Genomic DNA, 18,595 nt, shown 5'->3' on the forward strand with positions numbered 1-18,595 from the left:
CAGAACAGTATTTCCAAATTTCCTCCAAGTACCACCAGAGGAAGCACACATACCACCTGTGGTACACGTACCACAGTTTGAGAGCCATGGTCCTCTACTATATTTACACAGTATTTTTGTTTATTAGGGTTCGAGCAACAAGGTTGCAAGAACCCTATTGAAACTGGAAGGATTATATTCTTATTATTTCTATCCTTTCTTACCTCTTAAGCCACATTACTGCTACCCTCTACACCACTGTGTTAATTTGAATTTCCCCAACGAGGGATTAATAAAAGTGTGTCTGCCTCTGCCGTGAGGGTTATTTATTTATTGCCTTAATTAGTTTGTCTGTCTCTCCGTGAGCGGCATAGCTCAAACAAGTTAAAAGTATTAATACAATTTGCTCAGGATGCAGGCCATGGCCCAGGGAACAAACGATTAGATTTTGGTGGTGAACTGCATCCAAATTCAGTACGAAAGCAAATGAATAAACAAAAGAACTTTTAGCCTTGGTGGAATCTTTCTTTAGTCTTATTCATAAAAACAAAAATATTTAGACACACAATCACTGCTTTGGTAGGAAATCTTTGTTGTATTTTCAATCTTGAACATGGTGGTTCCTCTAAAAACCTGTGTTGATTTCAGAATTCCGCCCCTGAAACTAAACAATGAAAGTATATATCGTGTCAGTGATTACCTCAGGTTTGCCGGCACATGACTAAACTCAAATTATTTATTTGTTACTGTGAATGTTAACAAAAGAAGAAGCTGCATCTTAAAGGCCCAGTGTGTAAAATGTAGGTGAATTGTTTTCATTTGGCAGTAAATTGAAGATGGAATAATTGAAATGCATTATCAGCTCGTTGGAGGCGTTCCCTGATCACCATGTCTTTACGGGAGCCCACAAAGGACAAGCTGAATATCTTTTGAGTTTTGACGCCAACAGTTAACTGAAGGCTGCATATATTAGGTTCTCCAACACACTTGGAAGGGTGAGTGTTTCTTAGCAACGTCCCCAATAAGTGTTGCTTAATTGCACAGCTTATTCAGTTTTTTTTCTTATTGCTTAATGCTCTGTATTTATATAGCACCTTTCTAGTCTTGATGACCACTCAAAGCTGCTGTACACTATACAGTTTTTGCCATTCACTCACTTTCATACAGCACATCTATGTGCAGCACATTGTTCCATCACCCATTCACACACAGGCGCCAGGAGCAACGTGGGGTTAAGTGTCTTGCCCAAGGACACATGGGCATGTAGACGAGCGGCGCCAGGAATCGAACCCTACCACTGAGCTACCGTCGCCCCCATTTATTTACAACTATAAATTAAATTCTTCAACGCACTGGAAGATGCACTTCTGACGGGAGCTCCGAGTGTGTAATTTTGGAGAGGGGTGCTGAGAGCTGGCTGGTAACTGATCCCACACTGTGACAGGATGAACACAACACTGCATTATTCAATTGCACCTGGCAGCCTCCTTAAAACCTCCACAATACTAGACAGCAAAGTGAAAATGCAGCATCCGTCCACCATCACCTGCAAAAACATTCTGCTCCACTGATCCTGTCACGAGGAGGATCTTCCGTCAGTTACATGGCATGAAAAACAAGAAAAGAAAAAGTGAGTGTGGCATTGAGTAAGATGGAGTGAGTTAATATATAACCCAGACATATTAGTCTTAACAAGTAAAACTTTATTGGAATGATACATTTTGCAAAATATTACTTTATGTATATTTTTTTTTAACATACTCATTGTGTTCTAAGGGTATCTGTCAAGTTCTCCAGAGGGTAAGATAGTTAAGACTGTCAAAGGCAAGGATATACAGTATTGTTTCCCAAAAGGTACAATAGACTACACAATCACTGTACCCAGGTCATGAGGAAAAGATTAATGTTCTGTTTTTGCTTTGTTTTTTTTAAATCCTTTTTTTTGAAAATACAATTAGAAAATACGAACGCAAAACATCTCCGATGTAAAAAGTGTTATGTCTGAATGAAGAGTGTGTGAAAATCGGATGAAAATCGAAGGCAAACACAGGAGGGGGGGAAAGAAAGAACAAAATCAAACTCAAAACGCGCACAAATCACTTGATAGTGTTTAGCTGATTAAAGAATGAGAGACAAGTGGCAATTAGTTTTGGAAAAGAAAGGTGTTGTGCGACAGTGGCATTGCCGTCCACCCACCAACTCTGATTTAGTCATTAGTCAGAACATAAAAGATAATACATGTGCTCTCTTCACACAAAAGAACGAGCAAAAAAAAGAAAGAAATCAACAATAAATAAAGAGATTTGAAAAAATAGTTGTGGCATGTGCTTCACTATTTGCAAAAAGACCGGACAGGATGGCGATCCACTGCATTGCTGAACGTGACGCTCATGAATGAAAGGTTCGGGTGGTGGCGTGAGGCTGTCGGCTGTGGAAACTGCGCGTTCTCAAACATTAGTCTCAGGTTCGCGGGAGAGGGAGATGTCCTGCTGCTGGGTCACTTTACAAAACATGCAAGAAAAAACCAAGCTCACCAGAGGAATATTTATCATAAAAGAATACACATCATTTTTTTCTTATTTTCCAAACAGCAGTGAAACATCTCCAACAGACAATCCAAGACATTCAAAAGTTATCCTGCATTTGCGCTCAATTACATTTAAGAGGCCCCTCTCCCCCCCCCAGCATGAATAATTACCCAAGCCAACCAAAAAAATCATTTAGAAACATTCACAAAAAGGTCATGACACAAGATTCGACAAATAGAGTGATGCACGTCAAAACAGTTCACAGAAGCTTTTCAGTGAGAGGACAAAGTCTAGCACCTATGGGGCCACGGGGGTGTGGGGAGGGGGTGTGGTGTGTGTGGGGGGGTGGAGGGAGGGGAGGGTGAAAGCAAACATCCTTCATCAAACCAAAACAATGTGTTCAGTCAACAAACCAGCAATACGATTTGGTCTGATTGTCTTGCATCCACAGAAATAAACTTGGCAGAAGGGGACAGCTTTATGAGAGCTTCATTAGTTTAATTTGTTACATAGAAAGCTGAAAAACAAGAAGAAAAAAAACAAACAAAAACCCACTCTAATCACAAAACAGCTCACCATGTTTGGTCGGACTGCAAGTCTATGTGAAGGTGTTACATGTAAGGTATATACAAGAAAAAAGGAGGGGGTGGGGGGGAGAGAAAAAAAACAAAACAACCAAAACATCAAAGGTGAGACGCACAAGTTCAGTGAAAATAATCGTGAACAAAAAGGCCAGAAGAACGTCAAAGACCTCTCTCTCTCTCTGAATCTCGTCCCGTCTTTCCAAATAGAGCAGCTGAGTGTCCGCTTGTAATAGTTACGCATGTTCTTCCACAATCTCAGGTACCTCAGCACAAGTAAAGCATGACGCTCTTTAAAAGTGACATTGTACAAAAATAACATGCACATTTTGTGTCGAAGAAACATTTTGCTACTTTTTTTTCTCCCCTCTGAATATTAAAATCCATCACCGTCCTTTACACACAGAAAACTTTGCAGTGTTCTCAGTTTGCAAATTTGGCGGAAATTCAATTTATTTATGAAATCCTATTTCCGATGTACAGCTATGAGACAATATTGAAAAAAGATGGATATTTTATGCTCTCTATCATATGTATATATATATATATATATATATATATATATATATATATATACATACATATATATAAATGTACTATGAATTAAATAAATAGTCAGGAGTGTGACCACAATGTTAGTCGCTGCTAAATCATAGCTTTTTAAACCAACTCTTGAGCACTAAATAACACGCAAGCACAGAGATCGACAAAGAAAAAAGAACAAAATGATAACCAGTAGGATTTTCTTTTCTTTCTTTTTTTTTTTTAAATGCTCTAATAAATCCAGCTAAGTAAAAGACAAATTTAAACACAAACCTCATTGTTTACCATTCCTTACAGGTCCCCAAAAAGCAGTAAGACCTAGATGAAAGTTAACTATGATAAATCATTTTGATCAGAGAGGTCCCCACTGCTTCACCTGCAAACAGTGAGTGCATCATCCACCCAATAATCATGCCACACTGAGCAGACAAAGGCCGGCGCAGAGTTTTTTTTTCCCAAGCTTTCAACCGAATCGGTCACTAAAGGCCGACACCACCGCAGCCAAAGCTCTGCACCAATGCTTCCGACGCAGTTTTCCAACCAGTTGGCATTATGATAGGCACATCTGTTGGACTTGGTATTGCTTGGACAGATTCAGTATGGAGAGATGGGGGGGGGGGGGGAGGGAGCATGGTGACGAGATACAACAATCACTCCTTGAAGACTGTAGAGAGGGCCCGCTCAGAAAAGGGGGGGGGAGAGGGAGGGAGGGGGGAGTCAAGCAGATTCAGTACCTCAACAGAAAATCAATGACCAAACCTGCAAAGACTTAAAATGTGTCATTACACCATCAGAAAGATCCAAGTCAAGCTGAATAGCCACAACCTACGTCTGTTCTCCCAAAGCCCCTGCCACAAAACACAAGAGGGATAAATAAAAACAAACAAGTAACAGTTGAGAAACAATCAGAAAAGGCAACACTGCTGGTTCTGCTGGATCTTTCTTCACTTTGCCTACATTTTCCACTGCGGTAGGGGGGGGGGGGGGGGATTTTACATTGTTGTCGTCATTATAAATAAGCAAGTTAGCAGTCCACCCTAGCGCGTCCCATCCTCAGACCCCCCGTTTACTCTCTAAATGCCTGTCTCTCTCCCTCGCTCTCTCTTCCTACTCGTCGTTGAAAAACTAGAACTCGGCAAACTCCTTTGCACACTTCTCTGTGAAGGAGACTCGGATTTCCTCTTCCTCGTAGTCGTCAAAGTTGCTCGTGTCACCGGGGCCTTTGCACTTGGGAATAAAGGGAGCTTCCACCTGGAAAGACACACACACAATCAAATCACTAGTGAGTGATGCAGTGTAGTCACATGCGGCGCTTTTACACTACGCAGTTCCAGCACGACTCGACTCGGTTTGGTATCGTTTTCCAATACTATAGTACCTCCTCAACGTGGGCGGAGTCATTATAGCACAGCTGCATGAAACTGCCGTGCTGACGCTAAATACACCAGACTCCAGATTTGAGATATTTCCTTGCTAAAAGTTGGAAATTAACACATTCTTTTTAACTGATCTACAGTTCGGCATTGTTCGGTTTGATTCCTGTGTCGGACGTCGGGCTCATGATTCTTCCGTTGACACTCTCTGCCAATCAGTAGCCGTGTTGACATCATTTAGTATGAGCTCAGAACGCTCAGAACCTCGCCAGAGCAAAAAAAAAGCTAACAAAAATGAAGAAGAAAGAGTGCGTTGAGCCGTGCTGGAACTTTGCAGTGGAAAAGCACCAATAGAGAGGATCAAAGGCATCAAAGAATGCCTCACATACAGGTTGCAGAAGATTAAAGAGACAATTAAAAAACATTTATACTCATTAATCAACATTAAAGTGGGATGTGTTACACTGTTAAGAAATCACACTCGTATACTTGGAAGGCTTATCATTTGTTTTCTCTAAAACCAAACCTCATTTCTCAGAATGAATTTCAAAAACTGCTGGGGGGAAAAAAACCAGAACAACAAAGATTTTTTTATTGCATAATGTAATAAGCATTACTAATATCAACCCAGAGTTCTTATCTGGTGATTTTGTCCTATTAAATTCACATGTCTGTGTTTGTAGTCTGTATCGTTAGCAGGACAAGTATTTTCTCTCAGTACGTTTACATGCATAGTTTAATTGAGGCAACCGACAACTTACTGAGTCCGAGTATAAATGAGGTGAAAATCTATTTATTGACCATACAGCAGTTTACATGTCATCTCCTACTTCTAATTTTGGTGCATGCACCGAGTCCGACTAAGCACATACATGCAGGAGTAATCGGACTATCAATCGGATTATCCGGGTATGTCAGTCTGACTAAGACAGTTGTATTCCGACTAACGTGGTAACATGACATTAAGAAAACTAAACATGTATGTAAGCGCACTGACTGTTATTTGTATACACTGATTACATGTGTACCCTGTCCTTGTTGGCGGGGTGATCCCTCTCTGTGCAGCATTTAATCTCAGCTCTGCTCGGACCCTTGGACTAATCACCAATTTTTATGAAATTGTTTTGACAACTTCATTGGTGAACTACAAATAAAGTTGGCTTTATGTGGAACAAAAGTTGGAAGGAACTGAACTTTTTTTTACTGGTATAGTAATACGACTGAATCCCCCAGCTTTTACATTAAGAAGGGAAACTGAGAGAAAGGCATGTTTCATGTATTTCGTGTAACTTCCCATCAGCCTCTAAATGTATCACCGTCTGTTAAAGTAAGGCCACATGACGAAGACTAAAGGCAATCCCTCTGAACCAAACACATCATTGCTCAAGGTACGAGGGCCGACTCCTCACCTTCCTCTGGTAGATGGCAATCCAGTCGGTGGTGGCAAACCACTTGTGGCCCTTGATATCATTGACTCCATTCCTGAGGTTGCCAAAGCGCTTGGTCAGATCCACCTGAAGCAAATTTCTCAGCAGATCTTTCAGGTCTGAGCTGAAGTGAGAGGGAAAGCGAACCTGCAAACGGCAAAAGCTGTGTAAGTGTGCGCTTTCACAGGTCCACCTGTTGGTTTGATTTTAGCTCATGCTTTCCTCTGACCTACAGCTGTGGATGTGTAAAAGCCTAGCAGTCATGCGTAGCATTATGTGTCAGTGACATTATGCCCACTAATGCTGAATTTAAATTTGATTTGCTTGGTTTTGACACGTCTACCTTGTTTGCACCGTTCAACCTTCCTTTGACCTTCCTCATCTATGAACTACGCTATCGCTTGCCACTGCTATTTTTTTTTGGATGAAAGTTCTGCAGGCATTTATTTATTTACGGTGTCTAAAGATAATACAGCTGCCAGATTAAGACATGTACTGCAGTCACGCACATGTCAGATAATTTACTGAGATTTATAATCTGTATAACACTGTTGTATCTGCCCAATAAAAAACAAATCTGGGGGCTGCTATGTTTACCACAACAAGTTCCCAATAGAGATGTGCTTAGTAAATAAAGGTTTAAGATTTAGAATTTGTTAAAAACCCTTGGCAACCACTGCACTTGGAATACAACAACAACAAAAACAAATTCATGTTCATTCATTAAAAGGACTAGTGTGTGGGATTTTGGGGCACAATCTACCATGTAAAAAAACAACAGTGGCCTTAAAGTAGCCTAAAATCATGAAAAGCCCTCCCTGTTTGATTTGTCCATTCTGGGCTACATTACAAACATGGCGGACTAACTACCAGTGGAAAAATAAGGGGCTCATTGGTGGAAGTGATGAAAACATACAAGTAGTTATAAAAAAAAAAGGAAACGCAAATCACTTCAACAAACATTATTCACCGTGTTTAACGAACAAATTAGGAAATTAAAGAAAGTTTTTAGGAACATTTCAGTTGACTCACCTTCCCCGATACAATCTTCTCGTAAATCTGAATAGGCTGGTCTGCAAAGAAGGGTGGGTAACCAGCAGCCATCTCATATATCAGCACTCCCAGAGCCCACCAATCCACTGCTTTATTGTAACCCTGGAAAACACAAAACACATAAAACGCCAAATGAATATGTCATCAAACTACAGTTACCAGAGAGTAAGCAGGATATTTGTCATTTTTTCCATGACGTCCAATGTTGTCCAAATTAAGACACAAAAAGCAGAAGACGTTGAGCATTTGCATAAAGCTTGCACCGTTGTGTGCAAACCTTTATATTATTCAAACAAGTATTATGTAATGCACGCAATTGATCTGGAACCCGCTTTTCCAAAACAGCGCTTCAGTGCTCTTAAAAGTGCCGCTTCCATGTGGATAAAACCCAGGTATGATAAAAAACAAACTTGAGCAGATTCACAAAGACTCGTCTTTGCAAACAAAAACAGAATGAATGAATCTTGCAGTGCCCTCGTGTGGCCTGCAAATCCACAAGTTCAAGTGCAAACACAGGAGTTAATGTCTCAGAGGCTAGTTCTGGTTCTTCAATAGCTCCCGATGTTGATTTTGTATATTACATTCATGTTTAGAGGAAAACAGATGATGGAATATGGCACATATAAGCGCACAACAGTGTGATTGACAGCTGGTACTGTCCAGTAGGTGCCTGATTTCAGATGACGTTATATGGGTTACGCAATGACTGGTTGCCACTTGCATACTATTCACAAAAGGGCCAAACTAGACACCTACCTTACTGAGGATGATCTCCGGTGCCAGGTACTCTGGAGTCCCACAGAGCGTCCAGGTTCGGCCTTTCACCCGTTTTGCAAATCCAAAATCTGTTACCTGAGGAAAGCGAGGGCAAAGGGCTGAGTAATAACCGCACTCTGCAAGAAGAGACTTATCTACTACAAATATTAACTCCTGATCCTTGCCTGTATGTAACCTTGGTGGTCGATGAGCAGGTTCTCTGGCTTCAGATCTCGGTAGATGAGATCAAGTGAGTGAAGGTACTCAAAGGTCAGTACAATCTGGGCTGCATAGAAGCGGGCGTGTGGTTCACTGCAAAACATCAGCCACAATATTTACAGTCAACCAGCTGCACACACAAGATAAATTCAGTATATTGGTAAAGTAAACCAAGAGTCAATTTACCTAAATCTACCGATTCTCCTTAAGTGTGAGAACATTTCGCCCCCGGGTACATACTCCATTATCATATACAGATTACTGTTGTCCTGCAGAAACATGAGCGAAGGCATAATTTGACACGCAAGCAAGAGGTAAACCTGCTGTGAGGAAAAGACTGACGTTTTTAATGTTTTACATACCTTAAAAGAGTGCTCCAGGCGCACCAGGAAGGGAAAGCTGACGGCCTGCAGGATACGTTTCTCGTTCAGTGTGTGCTCTATCTGCTTCAGCTTCACTACCTGGGAGGGAGGAGGATGGAGGGATTATTCGGGAAGCACAGGCTGTTAAATCGGCTGATGAATCATTTTAAAAAACGGAAGAAAAAAAAAAAAAAAAGAGAATGACTAACTTATTAAAAAATGCCTTTAATCTTTTTCTTACACCCCTGTAACACGGATGTGTGATTCAGCATAAGAATAAGAAGCTGAGCCTGTAGGAGTCAGTCATTATTCCTTTTTTTTGGATGACGCGACCAGCCAGCGATGGAATAATATCAAAATATTATCATTGCATTAATGTTATAAGATAATGAATACACCATAAGTCATGCATTTAAATGAGTATCAAGTTTCAACTACTGTACCTTCTGTCTATCAAGTATTTTCATGGCAAAATGCTGGCCCGTCTCTTTGTGTTTAACCAGCATGACTCGACCAAACGAACCAGTGCCTAAGGTCTTCAAACGCTCAAAGTGGTCCAATGCTGCAGTTTGCTGAGGTGGAGAGAAATGGATGTTATGGACATAACATTTTACCAGCAACATACCACAAATGGTCCTACTTAAAAGCATTATAATTCAACTAGAATGTCCCGATGCGTCAGTTACAACATAACTCGTATTGTTCTAATGCAACTGCACATGTTTGTCGAGGAGCACATGTTAGCGGTGCATCCATTGAAGATGGACATGTAAATATTTATATGTCCACATTAGCCCAGCAGAGGGTGCAATAGCCCTTTGAGGTGAAGTGGAATTAATTTCATCATGAACCAGTCTGCTCTCACCGTCTGAGAGTGTGTGAATAAGCAAATGAAAACAAGCCTGCTCATTTCATGATGCATTATATAGAGCATCATCATCATCATCACATTATGTGTCTCAGCACACACAAAAACACACTGTTAGCAAAAAAATATTCACATAATAAACAATGCATTTATACAATGGTGGGTAATAACGGGATAAAACAATGAAAAACTATTATGATTCTCTTTCTCACCTGTAATGGATTCTCCCATTTCTTCAGGAAATCTTCTTTGGCTTTGGCGAGAAACTCCTTCACTGCAATTAGAGACAAAATGGATGTTCATTAGGAATAGTTTTAAACATCCCGAGACAGACTAAAAACCAAAACCCAGAGAATAAAACATCAGTATATTAGTGTTTTACAACACATCGGTGTCAGAGTGTGAAGTTAAACAAAGCTCCAAATGCAATGTCTAACAGGTGTATTTGGTTTTGAGGAAAACGGAAAAAAGCTTTAGGCTCTCATGGCTGCAACTGAAGAAATGTGTTCAGCAACAGTTAACCAGATGCCCCAGACATGAGTTTAAGCCATCAAACTAATGCAATGTTGCGCAAGAACCAAAGGCTGCCTGAACATCATCTTGTGAACTCAGTGTGAATTATGGTCGTGTCAGGGTGATGATGTGGGGTGGGGTATGCTTCTCTGCAGGAGTGAGGCTTGTTAAATCAACTCCATGCAATGCAGCAAAAATACATAGCATCTCTGCGAGAGGGAAAAACCTGCAAGCAAAAGTGAGATTTTGGGAGAACCATTTCAAGCAAGGCACCAGCCTGACACATCAATTTATTAAAGCCAACGCTAAATATGTATGAGTAAGGGTGTATGTAAAATTCAGCAACATTTATTGGTGAAGTTGCATGTTGCAGTGGAATATCCCTCACCTCAACATTCACTTCCAATTGTGTTGGAGAACTTATGTAGCCTTCAGTAAGCATCAACACTAGTTTGTATATTGCAAAAACATGGTGGTCCAATAACTCATATCTAGAAGAAGGCAGAATGTGGACATTGCTATAGATGATATAGTTCCCACAGCTTTAGGGTGCCAACAAGAAAATACCATAGTTGTTTAAAATGTCAAAAAAAACTTTTTATAGTTTGACACAGTCGACTTCCATCTCATTAAACCTACAGTTACACAGCTTACCCACTTATGCATCCACCATTGTGGGAGATGAAAAATAGATGGGGGGGGGGGGGGGGGGGGGGGGGGTGTATGCATCAGTGCCAAGAGCGCAATTTAACACAATGCTACAATGCATCTTAGTGCAGTGTTTGACTTGGCAAAGCAAAAACACACATGCACATGTTATAATTGGCCAACGACTGAACACACCGACAGCCATAGCACACATCGTGTCATATGGAGAAGTTCACTTGTGTTGCCTTTATCTTTATGAGGTTAAGCGCTGTGCTCTGTGGGAACACGAAGATAACCAGACCTTCCTCATTCCTCCATACCATCTGTGAGCTAGTTTAAAGGGACACTAGCTGCCACTACAGTTGAGGAAACAGTGCTCGTTCTACTGTTATCCCAGGACACAAGAAGTTTGAGGTGGTCATTTTACAGCAATTTAAACTCTTGATTGCTACAGTACAGTGAATATTTATGGAGAGAAAATGGCACAGCTACTAAATGCTACTTTCGTAGTTTGGACAAAAGATTTCACAATTAGGGAGTGTTGGAAAGATTTGTTTCCATGATGCATTGCAATGAGGACATCCATGATTATCTACTGATGCAGTGACAGCACATAATCAGTTATAAAAAAAATTGCTTGTTGATTTTCCAGTTGCCAAAGGCTGCAGCTTGACTGTAGCGGTATTAGTTTTGTCCATATACAAGTGTAAAGAGAAGTTCAAATTCAAAATTTAAAATACAAAACACATTTTCAGTTACATTCAAACCATTGTCAACTTATTTCACGACGTGTTGGGTCACGTCAGCGGCATAACCACGCTGCACACTGGAAGTGATTTGTTTTATGTAAAGACAGATAATGGAGGCAGTGGCAACGCTGAACTCGTAAGGCAAGACAGCTGCAAACAAGATGGAGTACAACTCAAAACACAAAGCAGCGCCCGCAGATTTGCAGACGTGACGTGCACTACTCCAACGGTCAAACCAGTGAAGACGCAAAGACCTAAGAACGAGAAAAACAAGAACCAAGTGCGTCCAATGTGGATGATTACAATAATCAAATGAATATATTATAGTAATTAATTACCACTGAAACAAAGTGGCGACACAAACAATGCGAGGATAATGTAGAATGTGGTTCGGTGATCAATGCAAAACAGCAGCCATGGGCACAGTTGAAATAAAGCCAGTCAGTAGTCAATAATGAAAGTGCATTGTAATCTACTCTTTAACTTTGTAATACAAATATTCAAATCAATGGACACTTGTACTAATAAGACAAATAATAATTTGGTGTAGATCGATTGTAACAACATTGGCCTCCAACACAGAACACACATTAATGAAAATTCTTCTCCACCAAATGGGATTTTCTGCTAATTCTCTTAAGACCAGCAGCTTCAACAATGGGATGGGAGAGGGCCAGCAAGAACGACAAAGACCAAAGTTCGCATAAACATGTTGAGAGCACTGTTGCTCCCACAGAGAGCACTGGATGCAGTCTGGTTGCTGGGGAGAAAACATTTCCCAGGAAAGTTGCTCAACTCCTACTTCTAAGCACAAAATGCCACAAATGGAATTATATTCCTGTTCTGACATGAAGCTGGTCAAGAAGAGATGTTTAGGTACTGCTGTTGATGTAGCTGGAAGCAGAATGGCGAAATCAACAACTTTAAGAAAATATCTTGCTCTTCAGTAAGATTCCCTTATGGAGGCTTGGCAGCCATTACCACCCATGGAAAGTTACTCCTGAAGCCCTTACCATCTGGGATGACTATGGGTACCTCTGGTGCTACCGCATCTGCAAGGCGTGACCCTGATTCACTTGAGGACGATGACGACTCCCTCTTCCCTGCATGCCTTCTGGAGCTCTTCCTGTCACACATTAGCCCTGCAGAGTCTCCACACTTTTTCTTATTTCCTCACAGCCAGTGACTCATGACCTATCCTGCCCCTGTGAGAGCCCCGGGGGTCAGATCAGCAGCCCTACTCAACCACAGAAACCAGTCAAGTGTTTTCACTGGAAGGATGGCTTCAGTGTTTCCTGTGACCGCCACTTTGCCTCGGATCAACTTCAAAGATGCGTCCACGTCCAGGCAAACGTAGCACAGAGAGCAGCACTGCTCCTGTTACACTCACACAGATCAATTGGACCCTTGCTTGGTTTGTATCAATATTTATTCTCCACACAAAGTACTCTCTGCCGTTCCCTCTCATGTCAACCACACACGCGCATACAGAGAAGCTCCATATTGATCTAAACTGGGGCATAATCATCAGGGGGAGGAGTATAAAAGAGTAGTTGGTATATTTGTCCAGCCCAGAAAGAAACTCCCATGGAAAACTAGGCCTGTGTAAATGACCCTTCAGATAAACTAGATACCATTTAGATGCGATGGAACATTCTTTCCCTAATTAGTGGATCAATCAGACAAAGTCACATCTGCAATTACAAAACATAAAAGTAAGGCATCACAGAAGGGCACAAACGACCAGGAAACTTCCTCTCCCTGTCCAAAAACAACAGCGACTCAATCTGTAATGACAATGCTGAATTGATTGTCCAAAAATCAATCTTGCATCTCTCCCTGAGGCTTCATGAACCCCACTCTGACACAGGGACAGAAGGGTTATATTAGGGCAACCTGACCGACATTCGACTGTAAATCAGTCCCGGTGCTACACTGGGAATATCTTTTATAGATGTATTATTGCTCATGGGTGAAAGTTAAAGAAAACTTATTAGTTATTGAATTATTTCCCAGCTGTGTTTTGTAATTTAATCAATTCAAAATGCATGCAGCATTTTCCATCATGCAATGATTTATTTAAAGTGCTCATTCACAAGGATCAGGAAGTCAAACCTGGAGTGTATCAACACATGGAGAAAAAGAAACTTTAAAGCTGAACAATGACAGTGCATCATCAAATATCCTTTACAAACCTACCCGTTTTCAAAATTGGTAGGAAGCTAAATCATAACTTCGTAGATTGGTGCACAAACATTTTACATGGAAATAATATTGTTTATCTAAGTTTTGGCTATTCTTGGCCCTTAATTTCTATAGCACGGTATACTACCATGCTTTATTTATTGCAGAGAGCATGACATTTCAGCAGCAACGTCTATCAAACCAAACAACATTATATGAGTAATAACAACAAACAAACAAAGGGATTCTCTCTACCAGCCACTCCCTTTCCGCTTGTGATCACTGAACTCAATCCTCACTATTGCTGGGCCTGCCGCTGGACTATGCATCTCAGGATTGTTCACAGGCAGCATGTTTGGCTACCTGTGGCAACAACATGGTGAGCTTATCTGAGCAGGCATTTCAACCGTAAGGTAATTGGTAATTAGTGAAGACTTATAACAAAGCCCCTTTTTACTGGAGACAGGAAGTGATGAGCGATCCAAAATACAAACCTGCCCCTGTTAAGCAAACCAGCTGCGTGCAGAGCAGGGGCAGGACATGAACCATTAAGATATTTATAGACGGAGGGAGTTGCACTTTGTGCGGGTTCCATCTCATTATATAGATGAATGTAAAACACATACTATATATCCATCCAGCCCCTTTGACTGGTTGTGAGGACTTGTTAAATATCTGCCTGTTTTTTTAAGCATGAACACTTTCAGACAGAACAGCACTACTTGAAAAATGTAGTGTCTCAGTCTGTGAATGTTTGCATAGGTTCATCACTCCACAGTGTAAACAGTTAAAGGCTAAAAGTGTTAAAATGCTTTGTTTGAACAGTAACTGGAAAACAAAAGGTAACAAAGCAAAGACAAACGGCTGCATGTGTGCACTTGTATAAGTGGATATACGCATTTACACACACATATCTCGGCTTCTGGCCTAACATACCTATGTAAAAAAAAAACTCAACTCATCAGGCCATGAGATTACGACATTGACAAATAAAGAAAACTCAGTTATACATATGAACTTGAGCACAACTTGCCAGGCTACACTTGTGGGCCACAGCATTAGCCACAACTCCACCACTAACCCATGTTCCTGACCAACTTCACAATGAAAACTCACTCCAGTAGCAAGCCTTTAGCTCCTCCTGTGGTTGGTCATGTCTGTCTTCTCCACAGCCTGTGTCCCCTAAATAAGGCCCAGTCCGATGAAACAGCCTTCCTGCCAGCCTGTGAATAACAGACATCTTAAAAGGCTGGAGGAAGCCAGCTGACAGTCTGTGTAGAGTCACAACACTGCAGTATGTCCGGTTGGATTAACGAACAGCAAAATCCAGAATATATGATAGCAACAGCGTGGTCTGGGACAAAACTTAATACTATCCTGGCTGCCTGTGTTTAGCCCATAGAGAAACAAAGGCAATGAACAACAGTGCTCAGCCTGGGCTGGACCTTCCTTGCTCCTTCACTTCCTGCTTCAGTTCACAGTGTCTGTCCGCCCTGCTTCTTCCTGTGGGCCAGAAATCAGCTCTTTATAAGTGGAGTGGAAGCTCTCTGCTTGTCTTCAGCAGCCTGGGAAGTTCAGAGGAAAGAGAGCCTGCACGCTCGAACCAGCTCTCAACACTTTTTCCGTTTTCTGTAGAAACCAAAGCCAGCAGCCATGTTGAAATTGATCTCTAGATGCTCTGTGGAAAATTTCACTCCTGAGTTAGGCCCTGGTCTACATTTGGACTGAGGATCAGGTTGGGTTCTAATGGGCTGAGTGATGTAAAGCAAACCCAAAGCATTACCTCCTATAGTTTAGCTTTCACATCCACAACCCCCAAAACACACAAAAACAAACTTTCACAACACCTGAAGTCATGGGCCATGCATGTTACAGGAGTAACCAGTAATGGGTTAAAATTACAGAGGGACTGACGGCCATTCTTCACATCTACACTCTAGCAGCAGCAAGGAGCTAAAACTCATTTTGCAGATACCTGTTCAAACTTCGCACACTTGCATGCTACTTATAGTGTCATGGATAAAAACACAGAACTGTGGCCTCACTATTCTTCTCTGAGGCCAGTGAACCCGATTGGAGGAAGGCAACCCTAATGCTTGGACTAAAATTTACAATTAAGTTATCGATCCTTTGAACCCCACTTAGTACTCAACAATGAGGTCCATTCTTTTTTTAATGTGCCAGGAATAAAAATGTAATTCAATATGCTTAACAAGCTCAACAACAAAAAATGAAAAGGCTGTAGGGAGCAAAAGCATGCAAACTGATTCGCGACACCACAGCATCCCTTGCTGCCTAACACGCACATCAACATTTCCACACGTGTACTCAGTGACACATACAAGTGTCCTTGTTCTAAATGCTGCTCATCACATGATGTTCAAGAGACTCCTCTACTCCTAGTTTGTGCCTGAAGAGGATTGCCCTTGTGCATCATATGACCCTGTCCTGTGTGTTTTTTCTTCACTGATAACAACCAACTCCCCTCAGTTCAGTAACCATCAAACTCTCAGCTTTCTGGTCAACACTAGCTTTGATACGACAAGGTGAAACATTTCACATGGGCGTACTTGTATTCTTAATTCAAATTTCTGCATTACTTAAAGACACAGTTGATAATATTTAGGAGCACTTATAAGCAGAAGTTGAATATAATACCCATATGTATGTCTGTTGAAATGTACTTTAGGCTAGGGCCATCTTGCACCACATTTTTTCAACTGCAATATGAATGGCCAAACCAGACAGTTTTCATACTTTGAAGAAGCTGCTTATTAAATAAAGAAAACCAACATCCTTTCTGGTATGCTAAGGCAACTGAAAGATCCCCATCTCTCTTGGGAAAGAACGGGATGAGCAGATTATTCCCTCATTAGTTAGAATCTGCAGTCTCACCCTTAGATGTTACCAATTCTTACACACTGGACCTTTAAAAATAGAGGTCAAAAGATATGGGTTTCTCCTAATGATAAAATGGTTACAAATGATACACACATTTGTTAAACATTATTGAACACTTCTGCACAACCTGTATATGCTGCATTTATATGTATTTTACAAATACATTTTGGATGAAAATAGTTCAAAAAACGTAAATGATATAAGTTAGTAATAAGCATTTTCTAAAAATTTGCCTGATTGGTGAGCTACCTATATTTTATTTAAATGTCTATTTTCTTCATCAACAACTCCACATCAGGGTTTATGTTTGCACAGTGTGTGCACCCATTCACAACCGTTTGCTCTAAGGGTGAAAAAAAAGAGATCAGAACTCAACAAACCACAAAGAAACCTGTGACTGTTGTACAAGGCCAGTTTCTGTCATCCTCACTGGTACCTCTAGACATAACCTGAGGCTTTTGATCACGAGCTTTTCACACATAATCGCCGAGGAAAATAATTTAACATCCTCCACTGTAAGACAGCTAGCCTGAAGTTTACACTGCATGTGGACATACACGGTCGCTTGTGTCGTTCGCCTGAAGTTGACAGTACAACAATGTTTTGCAGCTTGATAATAAGTGAAATGTGGCGTTTCTGTGGGGGAATCTCTGGGTCTTGGTGTATTGCATGTGTATAATAGGCTGTATTTGCAAACAGGAAATGAATACAACTCAGACTCATTGGCATGATACAGCCAGCTGCTAATGCTGTAGCTGCGGGTAAAGGCTACTCACCGCTCTCCATCTCATTGCCCTTCTTTGCGGTGGGCGTGTTGCCCATGATGGCAGCAGGCCGATAGTGGACTCCCTGGGTTCGGGCTGAGTTTTCCTTCACAAGTCGTAGAGTGATGCGATACCTCCTCTTACCGCAGTCGATGTGTTCACAAGCTGGCTACTAGCTAACAGCTATCATTATTAAATAATTATAGTGTGTAACTGTGCGCGTCTTCAAGCACCTTCGCACAACTGATCCAGAAACACTCGAGGCGAGCGAGTGTCTTATCCAAGTCCGCAGCTGGAACTAACGCTTTGAGTTAGCTAGTCTAGCACGGCGGCTAACACTAGCAGAGATGGACAGCGAACGTTAGCTTAATAGCTTTAGCCTGTCAATTTCCACTTGCGAGAGTCTGCAAGTTGAGACGACGCTCGGCTGTTCTTTATTCCCAGACAAGGCTTGTTTTATCTAACATCCAGTCAGAACCATTGGACAGACCGTCGAAAGCCGTTTTCCGTCTGTCAAACGAGCAGGCTAGTGTTAGCTGTTAGCGTCCCTCGCAGTCGTATCCTGGCCTGACCTACCTAGGTGCTATCTCTATGTAGGCAGGCCTTCTTCAGTTGAGGCCAGGATAACAAAAAGTGGTACCAGGGTTATTCGCGATTTCCCCCGATGGTTGTTTCAAATGGATGCCCCTCCATTCATTCCTAATCCAGCCGTCAAGTGCAATGGTACCGATCACCTGATAGTCGATTACTAAAATCAACAGACCCTTCCATTAATCTTCAGACCGCAAGGGAAACTCCAGTCATCCATCCAGCGGGTCCCGCCTTTGGCTCGCTCTGATTCGTTACATTCGCAGACATTTGCGTGACAGTGGCTGCAAGTCGAATGCTGATTGGTTGAGCGTCAACACATCCAACCATTGCATTGATGCGATTCGTCAGTTAACATTGCTTTGTCCCGCCTCCCGGACTTGCTAGTAACCTATACGCCCAAAACGTTTTTTCCCCATTTATTTTTATTTTATTGCAATATATTAATATTGTATTTATCTGAGTGGGTTTCATGCGAAATCTAAAACAACACGTCTGGCTTTCAAGTGTCAACCAATTAAAAGCATAGGAATTTTCAAAACAAGTTTCACATAGCCTA

General features: G+C 41.4%; 1 protein-coding gene across 3 annotated transcripts; it reads right to left on the reverse strand.

The window, feature by feature from the left end:
- Positions 1-1,661: 1,661 nt before the first annotated feature.
- On the reverse strand, positions 1,662-18,272 carry prkacaa (protein kinase, cAMP-dependent, catalytic, alpha, genome duplicate a). 3 transcript variants are annotated; one of them, XM_058654195.1, is made up of 10 exons: positions 17,461-18,272; positions 9,902-9,963; positions 9,265-9,393; positions 8,822-8,920; positions 8,646-8,728; positions 8,426-8,552; positions 8,241-8,336; positions 7,464-7,586; positions 6,414-6,578; positions 1,662-4,882 (listed from the first exon to the last, which is right to left on the reverse strand). In XM_058654195.1, the coding sequence occupies exons 1-10, from the start codon at positions 17,504-17,506 to the stop codon at positions 4,757-4,759; spliced, it is 1,056 nt and encodes a 351-aa protein (XP_058510178.1). In that variant the 5' UTR covers positions 17,507-18,272; the 3' UTR covers positions 1,662-4,756. The 3 variants fall into 3 exon arrangements, with proteins under 3 accessions (XP_058510178.1, XP_058510179.1, XP_058510180.1); XM_058654196.1 differs by lacking the exon at positions 17,461-18,272 and adding an exon at positions 14,900-15,038; XM_058654197.1 differs by lacking the exon at positions 17,461-18,272 and adding an exon at positions 12,613-12,751.
- Between the last annotated feature and the right edge of the window lie 323 nt (positions 18,273-18,595).

The sequence above is a fragment of the Solea solea genome, chromosome 16 (assembly GCF_958295425.1).
Source record: "Solea solea chromosome 16, fSolSol10.1, whole genome shotgun sequence".
Lineage (NCBI taxonomy): Eukaryota > Metazoa > Chordata > Actinopteri > Pleuronectiformes > Soleidae > Solea > Solea solea.

Excerpts from the sequence above, each read along its gene's own strand:
- prkacaa (XM_058654196.1), bottom strand. The coding sequence starts at position 15,023 with ATGTCTGTTATTCACAGGCTGGCAGGAAGGCTGTTTCATCGGACTGGG. Across the intron at positions 8,921-9,264 it reads AAATACTTGATAGACAGAAG|GTAGTGAAGCTGAAGCAGAT; the intron begins GTACAGTAGTTG and ends CCTCCCTCCCAG. Across the intron at positions 8,337-8,425 it reads ACCACCAAGGTTACATACAG|GTAACAGATTTTGGATTTGC; the intron begins GCAAGGATCAGG and ends CGCTTTCCTCAG.